The 20,530-nt window shown below is 39.2% G+C and overlaps 1 protein-coding gene across 2 annotated transcripts in view; it reads right to left on the bottom strand.

Moving 5' to 3' along the window:
- Positions 1 to 20,530, bottom strand: part of LOC122770797 (guanine nucleotide exchange factor VAV3) — an 85,961-nt gene that overhangs the window by 37,647 nt on the left and 27,784 nt on the right. For both annotated transcript variants that reach the window (XM_044027916.1, XM_044027925.1), the window contains exons 3-9: positions 6,397 to 6,455; positions 6,235 to 6,300; positions 4,480 to 4,588; positions 4,184 to 4,282; positions 2,650 to 2,718; positions 1,645 to 1,748; positions 458 to 557 (exon numbers count right to left, since the gene is read on the bottom strand). In XM_044027916.1, coding sequence (XP_043883851.1) covers positions 458 to 557; positions 1,645 to 1,748; positions 2,650 to 2,718; positions 4,184 to 4,282; positions 4,480 to 4,588; positions 6,235 to 6,300; positions 6,397 to 6,455 — 606 coding nt within the window. The remainder of the gene's footprint in view (positions 1 to 457; positions 558 to 1,644; positions 1,749 to 2,649; positions 2,719 to 4,183; positions 4,283 to 4,479; positions 4,589 to 6,234; positions 6,301 to 6,396; positions 6,456 to 20,530) is intronic.

Raw genomic sequence — 20,530 nt, 5'->3', positions numbered from 1 at the left:
GAAATATAGTCAAGATTCTCCTGAAAATATGAGTCTGAAGGAGCAAATGATGGTTCAGCCATGAACAACAGGCTGTCAACATCTGCAGTGCCTAGGGCCACCACATGAGGGTGTCCTCTAACCATTCATCCATTCATTCATTCATCCTCGACGCTTTATCCTCCACATGAGGGTCAATCCCAGCTGACGTAAGGCAAAGGATCCAGAGTGTTAGTTAACCTGATTCCCAATTTTACATGTTTTTGATCAGAGCACATGCACACACTCCACACAGAAAAGCTCTCACTTGATACAGGATCCAAACCAGTGACCTTCTCGCTGTGAGGCAACAATACTCAGCACTAAACCACAGCGTGAGACTGTCCTCTAACCATTCGGACAAAACTGACCCCTGCATAACTGTGACTCCACATCCGAATTGATTTTGTGTTCATCCCAAACTGTGATGAGCGTTTACCTCGAGCTTCATGCGAACGTCCTCTCTGTCTTTACTGATGTTGTCCAGCGTGGCGATGGCCGTCTCCACGTGGCTGCAGTATTTCCCGTAGATCAACAACCTGGAGCAGACATTAGAGCAAAGTCGCTGACGTGGAAGACACAATAACCATAACTCTGACCACACACTAAGTCAAAATGTAATTTACATAAATTGACAAGTGAAAAAGCAGCACGAGGGTCTTTGTTAGATTAATAATAATCTGCGTTTTTGGCCACAGCGTGCTGCGTCAGAGCATCAAGATGAAAGTTAATCATAAGAGATAACATCAGCTTAGTGATGGTGGCTACAATACATCATAAAACAGGGATTTAAACTGAATATAAAGACAAATAAAGTATAAAGTCAAACAAAGTGAGAGCGGGCTCACTGATGAAAGTATGTTTGATTGAGGGATTTGAAAGTTTTCTAAGTCAGTTCTCAGTCAGGTTTCTGGACCAGAGGCTTCCAGACCATGTTCTGAGTCATATGCAATAAAAGGTCATTAATGGAAGTGGGGTAAAGGCCATGAAAAGAAAATCGGGTTTGTAGTTCACCTTTTAAGCCTTTGACTTATCGCAGACGACACATTTGCGCAAGCACACTTTGCATTATCATAACCACACGACGGTTTTTGCTATCAGAAAAATATTACAATGGTTTCTGAAAGCTGAGAAGTTGCACGTCGAAGCCAACACGTGGTTATTACGGTAATTTCACTCGTGCTGTTGCAGGAAGCCGGCGAAAGCGTCTTTGTCACCAGAGAGGAAAGATTTGGAAAAACACCTGGACATAGTTTCCATTTTGTGGCCAAAATGTTACTTTTAAATGCAAAATCTGGTGTTTGTGTACAAATACAGTGTTTTTTTTCCTCAACAAAACAAGTTTTGTTTTTGTTCATTTTAAATTGTTAACACACCATTTTGACATGCAGTAAGTTGTAAATAACTGCCAGATATTGAAAGTTATTGGGCAAAATGGGCAAAAGCACTTTTTCTGGCCCTTTTATGGTTAAAATAAGCAACAACTGACATTTTGAGGCTTAGGTGTTAAAGGTTTAAAGATGCTGATGCAGCAGTAATGTGTTTGGTTTTGGTTCAGGCAGCTGACTCGATAAGTATCTTCAAGGGTTTGTGTGTAAGTGGCAGTGACTGACGCATGTGCTGTACCTCTCTTTAAAAGTGATGAAGATCTGGAAAAGGTTCTGGGCACTTCTGTGGTGAACTGAGTCTTGGATCTCCAGCAGCAAACACTTGTGAACTTTCACCAGATCCTGAAGCACAAGTGCAAACAAGTGTTATAATGTTGAGCCGCACCCGTCTGTTACTCTGAATCCCATTCAAATGAACAGAAGACACTCAAAGTGTTTTTTACGACGTTATTGCATGAGCTCTGAGACAAAGCAGTGTGAACAGGAGGAAACATCAGAGCAATATAAACATGTTTCAGTGGTTATAAAATAAGGAAAATAATCGACCGACCTTGACGTTGTCAATTTTGCTGTTAGAAAGTAGGATAAACATTTGTGTTACCCTTTTCTTTTTTTTTTTCCCCTGTACTGTTTTTAGAGAAAGGTTTGATGATGACATTGATTTGCCATGGAAATATAGCATGTGTGCAAGAGAGATACAGTACATCAGGATTTTGTTATAGATTATTTAAAAAAAACATAGTTGGGACTGAGTCAATTTTGTATTCATTTTTATAATATATATAAATAAACATGCTTCAGTGGATATATTATATCGGACAGACAAAACAGTAAAATCCAATACAATCAACAAATCCTACAGTATATACATACATATATATATATTTCCATATATGTATATACATACATATATATATATATATATACACATATATGTAGAATAATATTGGTATTGAGTTTTTGATATCGGTATTGGACACAAAAAAGTGTTGTCGGGACAGCCCTAATAAATATTGTGTTCAAACCAATTTCTGAAGACATTTAGCTGATTAATAATTAAAACAACATGTGCAGGTAGTTAATTTGCCTGATGTGGGGTCAGTTATGTCAAATCTATTAAAAAAAATCGAACAAAAAAAAATTGTTTTATACTGGTTTTATACATGTTTATATCAGTGACTTCATATTTCCACATATTCAGTTCACACTCGGATGGTGGTGACACTGTAACAGAGTAACTTACCGGGATGTTCACAAACACCCTCTCCATCTCCACCGTGGATAGAAACATGGTGAGGGGCGACATAAAGTGCTACACAAGGAAGAGAGAGAGAGAGAGAGAATGGAAGGGAGTGAGTCTCGTCCCTCTGGAGTGAGAGTGGCAAAGTCATTTTGCGAGAAGTTATTATATTGTAGTTGTAAAGAGTTGCAGTCAGCAAAAACAAGGAGGACCGTCTGGGTCACGACAATAATCTCATTTTCAGAGTTTGCAATTTAATGATTTCCTCTCTGAAAACTGCCGCTGCATAGTCACTTCCACATCTCAGAGGAGTGGGCGAGCACAAACTACACTCCGCCATCCACTTCATATAAAAAGTCATCTAGTGAGACGCTCCGCTGGGAAATCAGGCCAGCTCTTTTTCCAGACGTGACCGTGCACAAGGGGGAGAAGGAAAGTAGCTGCGGCTGGGGGGCAGGGGGATAAGTGGAGAGGGGGATTTCCTCACAATCTTGGTCTTTTTGGTACAGTTTGCTGAGAGATCGTTCATTACCCAGCACTAATGTTGACAGTTAAAAAAAATTCCCTCCCAGAGAGGAGATTTGTTCCGCTGCTCATTATTTCTGCCATTTTTAACACAAACTTATTGAATACATGGACAGTTTTAGACTTTGATCACTATTATGATAACAAAATGTGATTGAATGTGGCCTTTAAACCACTACAAATGGAGCATGAATATAATTGTAATTGTATATATGATTAGCTAAGGATATATATAGCTATTTGTTATTGTTCAATTGAAAATTAACATCACTGATTATCATTTTATTTACATAACAAATGTGGATCCTCACAACATGCAGAGGTTCTGTTAGTCTTGATTGTTGATAATTTACTTTTATTTCATTCCCCCTTTCTGCACTTATGTATTATGAACTGCTGTTGATTGTTCCTGCAGATGTAATTCTGTGTGTTGTTGCAGGATAACAACTCACCGATTTTTTTTTTATTTATCCCTTTAACGCCGAGCGTATCGAAGACGACGCGCACTTTGCATTATCGTAATCACGCCACGGTTTGTGCTATCGGAAAAATTCCACTGGTTTGTTAAATCTGAGAAGTTGCACGACATGTTTTTGCACACTGAGACAAAGACTCAAACAAATGTTATTTTAAATGTGTGATATACTGTTGAAATTTCAAATTTAACACACAAATTTCGTGTTCATGTACAACTACAACGTTTTTTTCTCAATAAAACATTTGTTTTTCTTTATTTTAACTCGTTAATATACTATTTTAACATGCATTGCATTGTTATTCTGGAAAATGGGAAAAAATTGCCCTTTTATTGTTAAAATAAGCAAAAAAATAAAAGTCCAGATGGACATTTTAAGGCTTAGGTGTTAAAGGGTTATTTAAACCAGGTTGCAGAAGTAGCCACTTCATAAAAGTGTTGTTGCTCACACATCAACAGCAGTTTTTCACTGGAAATGGCACTTTTTAGTAAATATAAGTGAAAATGACCCACCATGGCCCACAGGTCAGACTGTACCTTTTCTATTGACTCCAGGGTCTCGGTGTATTTCTCCTCTGTTTGTCTAATCTCTGTTAAACAGCAGCTCCTAATGTCAGTCTCCGCCTTGTGGAACGCCTACACACACACACACACACACACACACACACACACAAACACATTAAGTTTTCAGCCAGATGTCGTTTGAGATTCACAGCCCAGACTCAGTGTTTGAGGTCAAACCAAGAATTTATAACGTGAGTAAAAATACACAAGGATTCAGTGAATGAATGAGTTAGTGAGTGAGTGAGAGAGTGAGGGAGAGAACGACTGACCGGAGGAGGGAGGGCTTCCGTCTTCATCAGGTCCTCATAGATCTCTCCTCCATCTTCATCATCGTACACACAGTCATACAGATCCTCCTCATCCTCCACCCCGTTCTCACTGCAGCAGCACACATGACACAACATTACTATATCTCAGGATTTTGTTAATCAATTAATTGGTTTGAGTGTTATGTTCAATAATAAAGACGTCATCATCATTTCCAGGTTTGATAAACACTGATTAGTGTTTTTAACACTTCTGTGCCTCAGGTGCACCCATGGTAAATTGCGGTGGGAATAATACACAACTCCATATATGGACATCCTGAGGTGTGTGTCTATAGGTCAGTGTTGAGTGTTTTTTAGTGGTAGAAACGAGCAATAATTGTGCAGAAGTCACAAAATAGACTATTTTTCTGGAGCCAGGTGACGTAATTCCAAATTTCACAAAGATTTTAAACATTTTGAGTACTTTTTGCTCAAGTGTGTTAAAATAAATGTTGAAAATGATTTTTTCTTTTTCATCACATTGTCTATATTGTGCTGAAAAAAAGGATATAAGACACTCTATGTTGCACATTCTTATAGCCTCTGTATGTACTGTACGTTTTAACATTAGTAATGGAAAGGGTTAAACATTTGCTGACATTTCACAGAAAAAAATAAGCAGATTAATCGAGAAAATAATCGTAACTTGCAGCCTTAACCACAGTATATGAAAGAATCACACAAAGACACACACAGTGTGAGTGTGTGCTCATCTGCAGGGAGCAGTCATTTGCTACAAGGCTGAACATTTAATAGCAAAATTACCAACATCATTGTATTACCAAGTGCAATATCCAAATCAAAAGACAATTATTTGATTTTTTTGACAGCATTATGGATAAATTCTACAGTGGTGCCGAAAGATCCCCCCAAAAATCTGGTTTCTTTTGCAAACAGACTCCAAAAAGTGTTGAATCATTGTGATGTTGATGTTTTCTTTTCTTCAAAACAACAGATACGATTAAAATATAAAGATTAATGGCACAAAAATTGAATGGTACTATCTGTCACAATAACACAACAACCTCACAATGATTGGCACAGAAAAGGCAACTGGCTGAGATGCTAATGAAGGGAAGATGAGGTACATTTGAAAAAGCTTCGAGCTATAAATGTTCAATGTTTTGATAAGTAAATGCAATTAAAAGAAAAAGTGAAAAGCAGTTAAAGTCGTAGTTAGACTCGTAGCTGAGTCTTTGAAATCAGATTCAGTTTTAATAATCTGGCTTTGCATGGCACAGTGTCGGGAGTTCTGTTTGCAACGTGGGCGGATTAAGACTGTTATGATTCTCCCTAATATTATTCATTATTCATTGTTTTGATAAAAAAAAAAAAATCATATGTTTTAGTTCACCGGCATCAGAAAAAGCTGCATGTTCAAACATCGGGTCAAATCAGGTTCAGGTGACTCGTGTTCAAATGGGGTAATTGTGTTACAAGAAAATGAGCCGTTTCAAAACACAAGACACTTGCAGACGTGTGTGGGAACAAGACTGTGAAGACAAGCTAAAAAAAAAATGTAGCCACAAGCCTACACCACTTGTGGTTAAGTGAGAAAAGAGCAGATAGTAAACATGTGCTGGCTGCGTCGGAGGACGCGGGTGATTTCCAATCAACGCCCAGCGAGCAAATGTTACCTGCTCCCACATTTTTCACAAGCTCACAAAATTAACACATGACTCTGTTACAAATGATGGAAAAGGATGGGGTACATACTCAATGAGATCCACCAGGTGGTTGTAAATATCTTCATCTTCAACACTATCCTCTGTTGGAAAAGGCCTTAACGGGAGAAACAGAAAAGAATGATGTTCATATCAGATCAAAACGTCCCTGACTCCATATTTGCATTGTGACATTTCATTTCATGAAACACACCTGACTCCAGTCTGTTGTGCAATTACTGTGTGGGACAGTTTGGATAGTGTGTCCATAACCTGCAACAGAGACAAGGATATGTTAATATTGACGGTTTGATATTATCGTTCTGAGAGGCAGTGGCGTTAGAATGCATTTCTCAGAGGTAACACACGAGGGCAGCATCCCCCAACACACCAGTGCTCACACTGTAACTGACGTCAGTTTCAGTCAGTTCCCATGTACAGTTACAGTGCTAAAGTCTTAGTCCAGCACTGGCTTCGCTGTTGATTATTTATGATTTTATCAAATTCTGTGATCTCTAAAATAAGAATGGAGTGACTTGAGTTAAAGTTTGTCATAATGGCAAGCCTCTAATGACTTAATCTCACATAACATGTGTGAAATGCTATATATACAACAAATATACAAACAAATATAAAACAAGCAACAAAAAAATTATAACTCTTACATTATATATTTTTTAATTTGATTTAATTTTATTTACACCTACAGTATCTACAAGCATTACATTAACATTATTTATGGTCAGGATTGTTATTGTAATAGTGCATGGAAATATTCCCAACACTTTCTGTTTGTATTCTACTCTAATGACATGAAATCACATTATATTGTCATTATAGCATTGCTAAAACAGCAAATATTAAGACTTTTGCACAATATAAACACCTAATGTATTATCAAATGTAAGTTAAGTTAAGTTAAGCTTCAACTTCCAATTTAAAATATTTCAATTAGCAAACTGCAAAAGTTGATGCTTGTTATTTAGCATATCTGACAAATGTTTAATCCTTTTTTTTTTGGTGATTTAGGTTATGGTAATTTAGATATTTAAGGTGTCATCCTTGCATTAGTTAATACTTTGATGGTTCATCATCAAGAACATTGACTTAACAACAACACAGAGAATCACGACACGTTCACCTGTGCCTGGAAATGATGAGAGGAAGAGCGTTAGCGGTGCATTAACACAGCAGGACATGAACAGGAACTGATTGATCGTGCTGTGAAGTTAACTGTGTTCCCCCGGTGGTCAGGCGGGCTGACACAGTTGCCGTTAGTATGACATATCATTTCACGGTGTCATGCTCTGTCCCGCCGCAGCCCTTGACCTTCCGAGAGGACGTGCGGCCTGCTTGACTGATCGCAGCTGAACTCACCTGCTGAATGTGGCTTTATTATCCGTGTCAACACTCAGCGGGGCGGCCCTTACTCACTCATGTTCTGCAGCCAGACACACAGACCTGTTTCTGTGTGTGTCATTGACAAAAACTACACATATGAGAGCGTGAAAATGTGCCTCCTGCATTCAAAATAACCCATCACTGATTCAATAGAGATACATCTGCCCTGGAGCTCTATCAGAGATCAATAATTGATTATATAACTGGGCCGGCCTCGCTTCATCTCCCCCCCCCCCAAACACTTAACACAATACATCGTCGCACACAAAGGACAGAAAGAGCAGGAACACACTGTTTCTGCTGACATCTCGTAAAACTCAGCACTGTGTCATTGACGGCTAATTCATGCTCCTACTATGGGATTGATGCTGAAGATTGATGGACTTGACTATGAGTATTCAGTGTGTTTAAGGGGACACGTTTCAAAATCCAAGTTCTTTACAGAGAGCTCAATGATATGTAGTCAATCAACTCGTATTACATCCATCCATCCATCAAAAAGACACTTTCATCACTTCAGACGTCAGACATGTCGGTGCATCTCTGACGCTGGGGAACATAAACAAAAGCCTGCAACTCCATCAACCAATGGGGGAAAAAAGGGGTGGTCGAGTAGAACCAGGGGAGCAATGAGTGTCCAGTCTGGTCATGAGGGCGCCGGTCATTTGATTGAAAATTTAAAAAATCATATCACGATATTCTGTCATGATAATGTAATAATCGTGATGATATTTCACAGAATTTCTAAGTAAAAGTGTTTGTTATACGTTATGATAAACAGCTCACTATAAGAAACATATTTATGTTGGAAATTGAAATAAAAAAAACATGGACAACTGTAATAAAAACATTAAACATTCATTTATGTTAAAAACAGGTATTATTAATTGTTAGTTATTAGTGTGTTGGAGCAGGGAAACATCTAAAACATGCAGGGCAGTGGATCACCAGGACCAAGGTTGAGAAACTCCGGTCTAAGTTCCTTTGAACATGACTTTTGATGAGCCCAGATCTCATTTAATTGGATTATAACAAATGTCCACAGTGACATGTTTGTCTCGAGCGAAACACAGTGTGAAAATCATGTTACACACACACAAAAGAATCTGTTACAAAACCTAAAATAAATGAGAATGTCAATCACGCCGAGTTGCTTTTATTCTTTTGAATTGATGTTCTCAAATAATGAAAAAGAAAAAGAAAAAAAAAGACTTATTCTGAATATCTGTGGCCTAAATTAACAGTGCCAAGTATTGCTGCTGCCAACATGGCCTTTGGCAAGTAAAGCGGAAGCAGATTTTTTTTGCATAATTGCTGGGACTATTCATCAACTGTGCAGATCGTGTTTTTTTGCAACACATTAATCAAAGACGAGATGTTATAAATTGTCAGACTTCCATTATCTCAACACGCAGTAAGTGCTACTTTTTTTTGCCAAGTGTTAAAATATTAAAAAGTCACACAGGCACACTTAAAATGATACCTATATATCTTACTCCTCTAAGTGAATCCTCAGATCTTTCAAAGAGAATTATTCACTTCACACTGTTGTTAAGATAGTGTTGGTGCCACACGTTGTCCAATAATAAAGGGCATTTTCAGCGTGTCTGAAAAATGAAAAGCGCTTTAGAGGTTTTTTCTTGTTTTTTTTCTATTTGTAGCCATCAAGCATTTTTTTGCAGACCAGTTATTTTGTGTTGAGCTTTTTGGCTTCAAATATCACCAGTGATATACAACAGAACTGACCATCTACACTCGGCCAACAAAACTTTCTAAGGACTCAAGTCCAATAGTGGTCACAGTAACTAATAATAGAAATGTCAAGAAAATGTGCACAAAGCAAATGAGAGGTTGAGATGTACTCAAATATAGCCGTGAAACGTTATTAGTCAGCAGAACAAAAATATAGATGATTACTACTGTTGTCAGAGTATTTAGTTTTATAAAAGACTAAAAAAAAAGAAAGAAATACATCACGATTCAGTTGTCACAAGGACTTGAGTACAAGAACTGTATGCTACAGTATCTGTTCTCCAAAAACAAGATTGAGCAACTGTGTGACAGTGTGACCGAATTTGAAAAATCTAAGTTTAAAAAATACTATGTCTGTGCAAGTTCTGTACATGTAAATCTGCGGTCAAAGTCAAAAATCTGGAATTCAGGATGTTGAAGAAGAACTGCTAGTCAAATATTTAATCCATATAACAAAGAAACCATTAAAACTGACTATTTTTGATTTGTGGACAAAACAACACGATCATTTCACATGTTCTGACACTTTATGCACCAAAGGAAATAAATGACCCTTTAATCAATATTGAAAATTGTTGATGATTAATTTAGTAATCAAAGAAATAACCGATTGCACATTTTGCCAATCAAAAATAATAATTTTAAAAATACAGATACACATACAAAAAATAGATACAACATATTAGTGTGTGCCAGTACTAATTGATTTCTAGCTTCCTGTGTGTTGTGTTCATCATTACATGTGACATTGATTATTGTGACTGAATGAATGTACGTGTGTGTGTGTGTGTGTGTTCATTTGTGTTCGACCATGTCAGTTTGAAAGATCCAGGAGCTGAATTACATTCAGTCCACGTAAGAAGGAGCCAGTAAAACCCTGATTGGCTCAGAGAAAGCGGGCTAATGTTTACCAATCACTGTCATGGCTCATTTACGTCCATAATACATAATTAGTATGTTTGGATACACAGGAGCAGAGCAGCTTGGAATGAGGCACACATTTGTTTTGTTTTTTTCCTCCTCCATCTTTATCGCCTGCATCATTTACTCCGCCGCTGCCAAACACTGCTTTACATGCATTAACGCGGCAGTCGTGCATATGGTAAAGACTGCAGCCATGTTTTTTCTTTTTAAAGAGTTTAACGTGGAAAAAAGGGGGCTGAGAATACAGTCGTTCAAGTCACTTCCAATAACTCCACACGGACAGCGTGAGGTCAGAGTCATCCTCACTGTCCAGGTGAATCAACCCAACGAGACGACAGACCCTCGGGACACACACACGTACACACACACACACACACACCAGCGTACTGATGTTCCCAGGCAGCTCGAGGCCTTGATGCACAAACACATCTGATCTGCCGAGAGTTCACACTTTGCTGACAAATGAGGTAACTCCAGCTGAATTTCACAGGCTGCTCACAACCGACCGGTCATAAACAAACACACAACACACACACACACACAAACACACACACAAACACACACACACACATGTACAAATAAAAGCTTCTTAAATATGTAACGTGTACATGGTAAAATTAGAGACCACTACCGCTATTACGCTTCCATGCAATATATCTCAAACAACTGTATTTTGGTTTTGTGTTGTTTTTAAAGAAGCTGCCTGATTGCAGCACAAGTGTGAGGTTTTCATGTGAGAATAAACCAAATATCTGCAGGTAATCTGATTGTTATTTTGGGATGTAGGACACTGTTTGGACTTCATTGTATTTCACAGACAGTTAGTCGGTTAGTTACGGAAGAAGATTAGCGCCATGGAAACAAACATCAATGTCAGAATTCTGAGAAAGTCAGAATTCTGACTAATCTCAGTTTATCTGATCAAAATCATCAGCCCACAGATTACTCAGAATTGGTCAGGCTGTTTTCCACTTTCCTCTTCCATGTGTAGTTAAATGATAATAAAATCAAGTATTAATAGCAACACTTTAGCTGGTAAATGTCCATATATTTTGAACTCAACGTCCAAAGTTGGTAAATTTCTGCTAAAATGTAGTCTCTATCTATTAGTGCTCTCTTCACAAAAATTCTCTATGTCAAAAACAATCATGTTGAGTTGATTTATGAGAATAGATAATAAGAATGGTGATAATAATGATGCCTGATTTTTAAAGTTTTAATAACATTTAGTAAACCTATAGAAAAACAGCAGTTTTCTCTGCACGTGTGTTCATGTCAGCATTTCACAGTCGTTCAGACTGATGTGAAAGTCATTTAAAGGTGGTTTAAAGGTGGGAGCCTACTAATAACTGAGGAGAATCCTCCACACAGACACGTGATGAAGCCTCCCAGAGCTCCCACAGTGTTCACTGCTGTTATTATCATTGAATCCTCCGTGGCAGCCATGCTAAAGACATAACCTCCTCTGTCCTCCCACTCCTCAACCAATCTATAGTGAACACAATCTCCATTGTTTCATCACGTCGACATGACAATCTCATTCCGTCTCTGCCGAAACACTATCCCGCAGTTAACTAAGGATGAAATGAAGCAAATGGGAAAAACTCGCCTCCCCGAGGGGTCCTTCAGCCCAAAATATAAACTCTGCTTTTTAACAGTCGACTGCTGTATAGTGAGGTTAGCAGGATGCTGTTTAAAAGCTGCAGATTTCAGCTCCTTGTAGACTCATGCGGGGGAGCCGAGACTTGAAGGACTCGCCAAAACCATAACCAAGTGTTAGAACAACTTTGAGATTGTTGTGTACGTTGTAAACGATGTCCCGAGGCAGTCAGTGAAAATACATATGGACATTCCTCTGGATTTCTTTTCCCTCCAAGAGCCTTTGATCCGGCCACGGACCCCTACGCTTCACTTTTATCCACCGCTGCCCCCTCCCTCTTTGTGGAATTTGAAGATTCAGGAGACGCCACAGCAAGGGTTTAAACTGTAGTGCGTACTTTTTAAATATCAAAAAAAAAGCCAGTGGTGATCAAGACTATGAGCACCACACAATTATCTCCGTATTTATTAGTATAGCAGTGTTTACATCCACTTTATTCCCACGCTGCACACAGGAAGTTATGTCAACAGCAACAATGTAATCCTAAGGCTGCAAAATAAACTAAAAATACAAAGAAGCCACCAATAATTTCAGAAACATTATTTCTACTGCTCATAAACTTGGTCATTCAGCAACTTGACGGTATAAATGCTTCCTGCCCCCACCTGCCTCTGCACTGCTGGTGTATACACACAAACACTCCCTCAGTCAGGTCTGATAGTATTGCTTGACTGAACCCATTGTCAGATGAAGGACATGATTTATGTTCACAAAGATCGAAACAGAGGCAGAATAAGAATAAGCTTAAAGCTGTTAAGTTTGTAGTGTAGCACGACTCCTGTCAGTAAAGGTCAATTCTGCACTTATTCACTCAAGCAGCAACCTCAGCGAAGGACACCTAAATCAATAAATATTCTTTACTAAGGGTTTAATAAATCAGGGCTCTAGAATAGTTGCACATGCGACTTAAGTGCAACAAAAAATAAATTCTTAGGTCGCACTGATGCACCTAATATTTCATATGTCTATGCCTTGGACTTTCATCTTCCCTAATGTCTATCTGTAAAGCCTGTGTTCTTTATCCACACTTCCCTGAACTCACACTCAAAGACAGAGAAGGCTTCTCTCTGTGTGTGGAGCAACAACCAAGATGTTAATTCAAGATGAAGAGAAATAAGCAATAAGCAGTGTTTTAGTCTACGTGATATGCAAGTAAAGGTCGTATACCCACAGAAAAAAAGGTTCCAGGATTTCCATTTAAATCCAATCCATTCCATCCACTTAAAAATGTGCATTTTTACATATCAACAGATTTTTGACACTGACTCAATTTTAAAAACATGGGAACATTGTAACTGATGATACAGTCAAGACGCAGGACCACACACTTTTCAGGGAGGAGATTCGAGGGACTTGGGATCTCACAGAAACTCGAGTGATTTAACGTGACTTCAGGATATAAACAGACATGGAGGCATAGATACTCTCTGCATCATCAGTCAATAGCTGTGCAATGTTTTGTGCTGAAAAATGCAAAAAACTGTGGATGAGCTGAGCAGACGGAATCTTGGCTTGTACAAGTTACGGTTCTAAACAAACGTACGCAACATCTGTTTCCCTGCCAACTTGCTCTCATTGGTTATTGTGAGGTTGTGCTCGCAATTTGAAATTGGGAAGACTCTGATGCAACCGGCCAGATAATCTGTTCAAATCAGCCTGAAATCAGAAGGATTGTCGGAAGAGCCAGATCAGGACTGAAATCTGGCCAATTGTCCTCTAGTGTGGTGCAGGCTTTAGTGAGTATACTACTACAGTAAACAACACTACAAATATTTAACCCTAACACTCAAAATGTCCGCCTAGACCTTTTCTTTTGCTAATTTAAACCAAAAAAGGACAATGGCCTGTAACTAAATGCTTTTGCACATCTTTCCAGAATAACTTCCAATATCTGGCAATTATTTAGAATTTACTGCATGTATACTGTTTCAAAATCAAAGAAAAGCAGATTTTCATGTTAAATTTGAAATTTGAAAAACATTTTATTATTCTTAGTGTTTCTGTCTCTCAATGTGCAAAAAACAGGCCGACAGGCTCAGTGTTAAAAATTAAACATTAATCATTCACCTGTTATTCTTGTTTACATCATTTACATATGAATGAATGTATATAGGAGATTTGGGTGCTCCTAAATGAAAAAGTTCGGCACAGCAGTGCAACCAACGCAAAAAGTTAGTCTGATTAAAGGGTTTAAATTAGTTCTTTAGAGGTCACATTTGTAGTCTCTCTAATCTAATTAGGATGTGGGTTACACCTGGGACACCAGGTGAGTGTAATTAACTCGTTGGGAGGATAGAAAAGGCAGCAGCTGTGCGGCGCTTGCTCAAGAGCCAAACCTGAGAAGCTCTCAGGGGGAAAAGTGCAGAGGATTAAGGATGAACTTGGCTTCACACAAAAAGCAAAGAAATGCATTAAGTTTTCCTTCAGTTAGAGAAACAAAGTTCTCCAGTGTATTTAGATAAAACCTTTACTGGTAGCAAAGTGCCTCGTGATTTATGAGCCCCAGCAGCCACAGTATAGTTTTCTGGCCAACAGGAGGTCCCATGGAGCATCTTTAGCTGTGCTTGATTTACAGCCATAACTGGCTGCGGGTAAACAATGGCTGATGCAGGGTTATCTGTCTTGTTGCACCCCGCGCCGCGATTCATCACAGTAGTTTACATGTCAGCCATTTTATCACCTTCTAGATGATGGTGTTGACCAAAGCCATAACAGGCAAATACGCTGTGAGACGTTGTCATAAATCCACATCTCTATGGAGACGACTACAAACAAAGAAAACATCTGTAACAAAACTAAGTAAACGAAGAGATATGATGTCCTGTTATTCTTTCACTCGCGCCTGTTGGTTTGATATAGTCTTTTTAAATTTTATCGGCTTTTACTGGTCTGTTGCTTTCTAGTTTTAATAGTAAATAGTAAATAATGCATTCTATTTATAAGCACCTTTTTGAGACGCCCAATGATACTTTGCATAACAAGATAGTAAAGGAAAATAATAAAATATACATGAGAGAAATTAACAATGAAAAAAATGTGTTTTTTTTTAAACTGGGACCCAGTGTAAATATTTAAATCTACAGTATACTTATATTAAGCCAAATTCTAAACCTGTTTCATCTCAGAATGGGAGAAAACATTGGTGGAGTCTTACATAACTTAAATAGACTCACCTTGAGCTCAGCATAAATAAATGAGAGACTTTGCAAAATACAGATTGGAGAGGAAATTAGGACAATTCCAATTTATCCTGGTTAAGTCCAAGGCAACACCAAGTCACCCGAGCACTAATATCATGTCTATAGATATGATTGAAAGGTGGTGTCTGGAGGCTCAGGGTAGAGTATTGCATTATCAGGTTTTATCTACACTAGGAAGGATTCATATCAATAATGTAAAGAGTCTGCTCACTATATTCACTCCTGATGTAAGGGTTGGAAATCTTCCTGACACATGCAAACCAAGTGGTGAATTCAGACCGTGAAAGAGCAGCAAATGTTAGCAGCGCTGGTTTAACCGCCGTCTCACTGTAATGCAACAAATGTGGAGCTGCGCGACGGGAGCTTTGGCCACAAATAGTCACTGTGTCATATCTATGTGGCATAAGTGGGTTAGCTTCTCCTCACAAACCCCTGAGGAGCCGCCATTATAATCACGAACAATTCAACACGTCTCACTGTGCAGATCCCACACATTAGTCATGCGGCTGTGTGCTGTCTCATTAAAGTACTTCTTAGTTACTTTTCTGCTCCATAATTGTCAGAGTAAAACCCTGCGCTTCAGCAGCAGTAGAGGAGAGTAACTCATGTTGCTGCACGTTATTATAGGCATTGCATCCACTTTATCTTTGATAAAATGTAAACATAGGGGATAAATTAATGAGAAAATGGATTGTTTTGGATGTTTTGTGCACTTATACTGTGATGGCAGCCTGGTTTGGTCCACTCACAATTCAATTTTGAAGACTGAAAGCTGTCTCAATAGCTGTGGTGATTGGAAACTGAAACTGCAATCACTAAACTCAATCTATGAGAAAGCTGTACTCACTCGGGTTCTGAAAGTTCTGAATGACAAATCCTATATTCTATATTCGAAAAATGCAATTATACCTTCTTTTACCTTTACCTTCTTACTCCTATATCTGTGTCACCTCATGTCCGCAGCCAGGAGTGGGTAAAACTCCGGCTCATCACATCGGCTCCTCTTCAAAACTCGACTGACAAACCTTCTCGACTGAAATGATTTTATGACGTGTGCATGTGTGTTTTTATTCTGTTTGATCTGTTTGCTCTTTTATTGTTCCGGTGTGCCTCTTGGCCAGGTCTCCCTCCAAAAAGAGATTTAATCTCAAGGGACGTTCCTGGTAAAATAAAGACAAACCTAATCGGTACAACTTCTCCTTTCTCCCATCTTCCATCACACTGCTTAATAAACAGCCTACTTTATGTTAAATGACTGTTAGCTTCTGGATATTCCTAGGTTTTAATATTAGTCCTTTCTATGTTGTCTATTCATTAGTTGGTCCCTGGTTTTGTGTTTTTAATTCTGAGGTTTTATTGAACGCTAAATGCACTGGTTCATTGCACTCAGAAAATCAAAAGCACCTTCAATGCTGCTGGCTTTGCTGTAGTATTATGAACGTTGTTGATTCTGTATGATTACTATGAATGACAAGTAATCGCTCAAGTATATGTTTGTTTCCCTTTGGGACAATAAAGTTCATCTTGAATCCAGAAATTCAACAGACATTGCCTCCGCCCACTCCCACTACACAAAGCCCAAGCAAAGACGTCACAGATATGCTGCAGTCCTGTGCTAGTGGCATCGTTTTGAGCCGCAGACGACGGAGTCGGGGAAGTTCCCAATTGGTGAATTTGAAATGTGATGATTCACTACATTGAAATGTATTTTTTGTTGTAAAGAGGTTGGCTGCGGAAACGCTTCCCAAACATGTGAAAACTGATTTAAAAGTGCAATAATTAACCTCAGTGGACCACCAAATTTTACGTTACTCCACATCTCCATATGCTTGTGGAAAGCCGCGTTGCATCGTTACTATAGTGTTCCCCTAAAACTAAATATCTTACCACAGAGCAGTGGATCATCAGTCACACAACAGACTAGATGAAGAGATAAGTATTGATTAACGCCTTCCCTGAGCACACACGCGTTATCTTTCATTGTAGATTTTATCTTAGGAGAGACATTAGAAGTCCTTTTATCGCCGAGTCTTATTATGAAACTAATTACAAACTGTCCACTCTCGTCATTTCCTAGCGCAGTGTTGGAGCTGTCGCGTTCATTGTGCTGTGCAGATAATCACCTTGTATACACCGAGGTTGTTGTTATTGTTGTATGAAGTCTATTAGGGCTGTCACTCTCTATCCAAAATGATAACATGTGTTCAAACATTGAGTGAAAAATCAAAACTGATTCTCTCATCCTTGTTTCCATGTCAACACTCCAGTGAGACACGTGACGTGTGTTATTTATCATTAACTGCTGTGCTGTGTTTTCTGTGCCTTACACTCAGAGAGTCTCTTAGTGTAAGGCCTGCATAATATTCTCATCTCATCTCAAAACTTGTTCCCTCAACTGCCTTTGTAGTTTCTGCTAAACGGCCTCTTATGACTCACAGCAGTCAGTACATTGTGAGGTGGGATCAGATTTTTTTCCCTCAGCACTGTGGAGGAGTGAGATTAGCCTTTAGAATTACCACCCAGTACATTGTGAGGTGGGATCAGATTTTTTTCCCTCAGCACTGTGGAGGAGTGAGATTAGCCTTTAGAATTACCACCCACTCCACCTCCACCTCTGGGAAGCAATACTGAAAGGAAAAGACCCCGACCCCCCCCGGAGTTGGAGCCTTCAGCATCTGGAAAAAGCATCGTTGACATACATACAGTCGTCTGCGCCGCTTCTGCAGGAGCTTTTCATTACAGAAAAACATCTAAGTGAGATCAGAAGAACATAAATGTCCCTGTGAAATCCCATTGGTTGCTGCACACACACACACACACACACACTGGTGAGCAGACAGATGCTGCCTCCGGCTTCTCATCAGAGATTTTAATGATGTGACAGTAGCTGGGTGTACACTTGTTGAAAATAAACTCTCACTCACTCCTGGTCTTTTTAGACGAAGCCAGGAGCCGCTCAAAGGAAACTGGCCTTGGCCGAGGAGAGTGAAATAAACATGCAAAGTCTACACATTTGAATTTAAATCATCTTATGGCATTGCTGATTATCCCTGGATGAGAGGCACTCTTCATGCTCTGAAACTAAATGTACCTTGTGCAGTATGTGCAGGATCACAGCACAGCTCTGAACTGTATATGTTCCTGAAGCTCCCCACGCCTCAGTTGACATCTGATTCAATGAGTTTTCAAGGGTTTTTCTGGAGAAATTCCCTAAAATTCAAGGACCAAATGTGCCAACACGGCTTAAGATGGGAGGGATGGCACATGGCTTCCACTTTTATTGATTTGCAGCACGCACTCTATCTGACAAAGTGATTGTCCTTCGGATTTTGGGCAAGCCAGTCTTTGTAATGCTCTTTTGGGAGCGTATAGTGGTGACGAAACAAACAAGATCTAGAACAACAAATATCAACTTCAATTCTTTCTTGTACAAAATTCAAGCACTTTCGATGACCCATGTCTATTAAGGGCGGTTTTCTTGAATATTTTTCACAAATTTCAAGGACCCATGGGAACCCTAAACAGAACATTTAGCAATACAGCTCTGTCAGATCCAACACTTGAAGGATCACAGCTGGATGGATAGTTATGAAAATTTGTTACAAATATCTCAGGCCCCTCGTGGTTAAATGTAAGATGACTTTGGTCTTTGACATCAGTGAAATAGCTTGAGATAGCTCACTGAAAAACACTTGTATGCACATCCACTGGTCTCACAGGACGACTCCCACTGGGGTAAGTGATCCCCCCTCAATTCTGCAATATCTGCAAAATGCTTCACAGATATTGAAAGTCCCCCATGTGACACATTTCAATAACTTCAGTTTGTTCCCCTTGACTCACTTTTCATTTAAGGCTAAAATAAGATGGTGCAGAACATAAACTCGCTCGTCCAAGTCTGTGGGTGCTGTTCAAATCTACTATTAATCAAATCCACAACAGGTCTGTTGTGGATTTGATGAAACATACAGGTTACTCTCTTTGTTAGCATTTAGCTCAAACTGCTTTAGAGCCTGGAGGAAGGAGCGTTTCCCTCCACATCTTGTCCCACCCTGACCACTGTTCCCTAGCAACAGAGCTGTAGCTGGACACAGCGCGGATCACCAACAACAAGTTATGTCACAATTATTTCCAAGTTACATTTTTAAACGCAGCCTACAAAGGAGGTGGAACACAGCTTTAGACATTTCCACTGACACCCTGGTGGTCTGTTGTTGTCAGGGTGGAAAAGGCTCTAAAATAACATTTAGACTATAAACGAGCAGTGCAGCGGTGCAAACCAATATATCTGTTTGGCATATAAAGAGTTCAGTTGAAAGGTATCCTTCTGTGTTTGTTATAAAATGCTGGTTATTCATTATTGGATAAAACAAACTGTCGCCTCACAAAGGTACAACAAAAGTATCGCTGGCTTTCAAACCAATTCATCAGTCTAACCCTGTTGTGTCCTTCAGTCACAGTTAGATCATGTTCAGTCTATCCCCTGTAGTAGGAGGGTTGTTTTCGTAGACCTTCACGTCTGCCCTGGTAGTCTTTGATCCTGACCACAGCGCCTTAGCTTCACATAACCTCCTATTGGTTTAGACACAGCAGTGGCTGACATGGACAGGTAACCTCAATACCCAGCAACACTCTGAGATCTGCAGTGTGATACTCAGAAGCTGCAAGCAGAATAATCTACGGGGGAAAACATGATGGGAACTTACTTAAGTGCTTGCAAAGCTATATAAAAAATATCTTTTTTGACTTTTTCACCCCAAAGGAATATGTCAATTGTATTTATAGCATATGCCCCGCGTCACGAACACAATTTGCCTTATGCGGGCTTATGTGTTACTAACCATCTTGCCAAATTTAAATGATCAAGCCTTTAAAAGTTTAAAAATTAGCTTCAAAGTCATGTCAAATTCAGCACACATGCATATATGCTTTAGTGGGGACCGAAGCAGGTGAACATTGTTGTTCATTAGCATTTGTACAGAATATAAAACATAAATGCTCCGGTATCAAACCACTTGTTTACCATGTGGTTACAACTTCTTTCTGTACTTTTTGCTATGTACTTCATTTTCTCATCTTCAGGATTTTAAAATAAAAAGACAGAACAGGGGTCCCCAGTCCTTGGTTGACATCTTCTTTTCATCTCACTTTTGAACAACCAATTCCCTCAAATTCAAGGACCAAGGACCATGCACTCGCACAGATTAAGATGGGAGGGTAATTTGTAACAGTCGATTCGCCCACAGTGTCTGCTTCTATTGATTTTCAGCATGCCCTGCATCTGGTCAAGTGATTGTCCTTGGGATCTTGGGCAAGTCAGTCTTTACTCTATGTTTTTTCCTGCCTAGTCTACGTACATCAAGCAATGCAGGGCATGGAACAGTAGGTGATGAGAGACATTTACCTGAACA

This window comes from Solea senegalensis, linkage group LG1 (assembly GCF_019176455.1).
Source record: "Solea senegalensis isolate Sse05_10M linkage group LG1, IFAPA_SoseM_1, whole genome shotgun sequence".
Lineage (NCBI taxonomy): Eukaryota > Metazoa > Chordata > Actinopteri > Pleuronectiformes > Soleidae > Solea > Solea senegalensis.
This window is presented reverse-complemented; position numbering and strand designations above follow the sequence as displayed.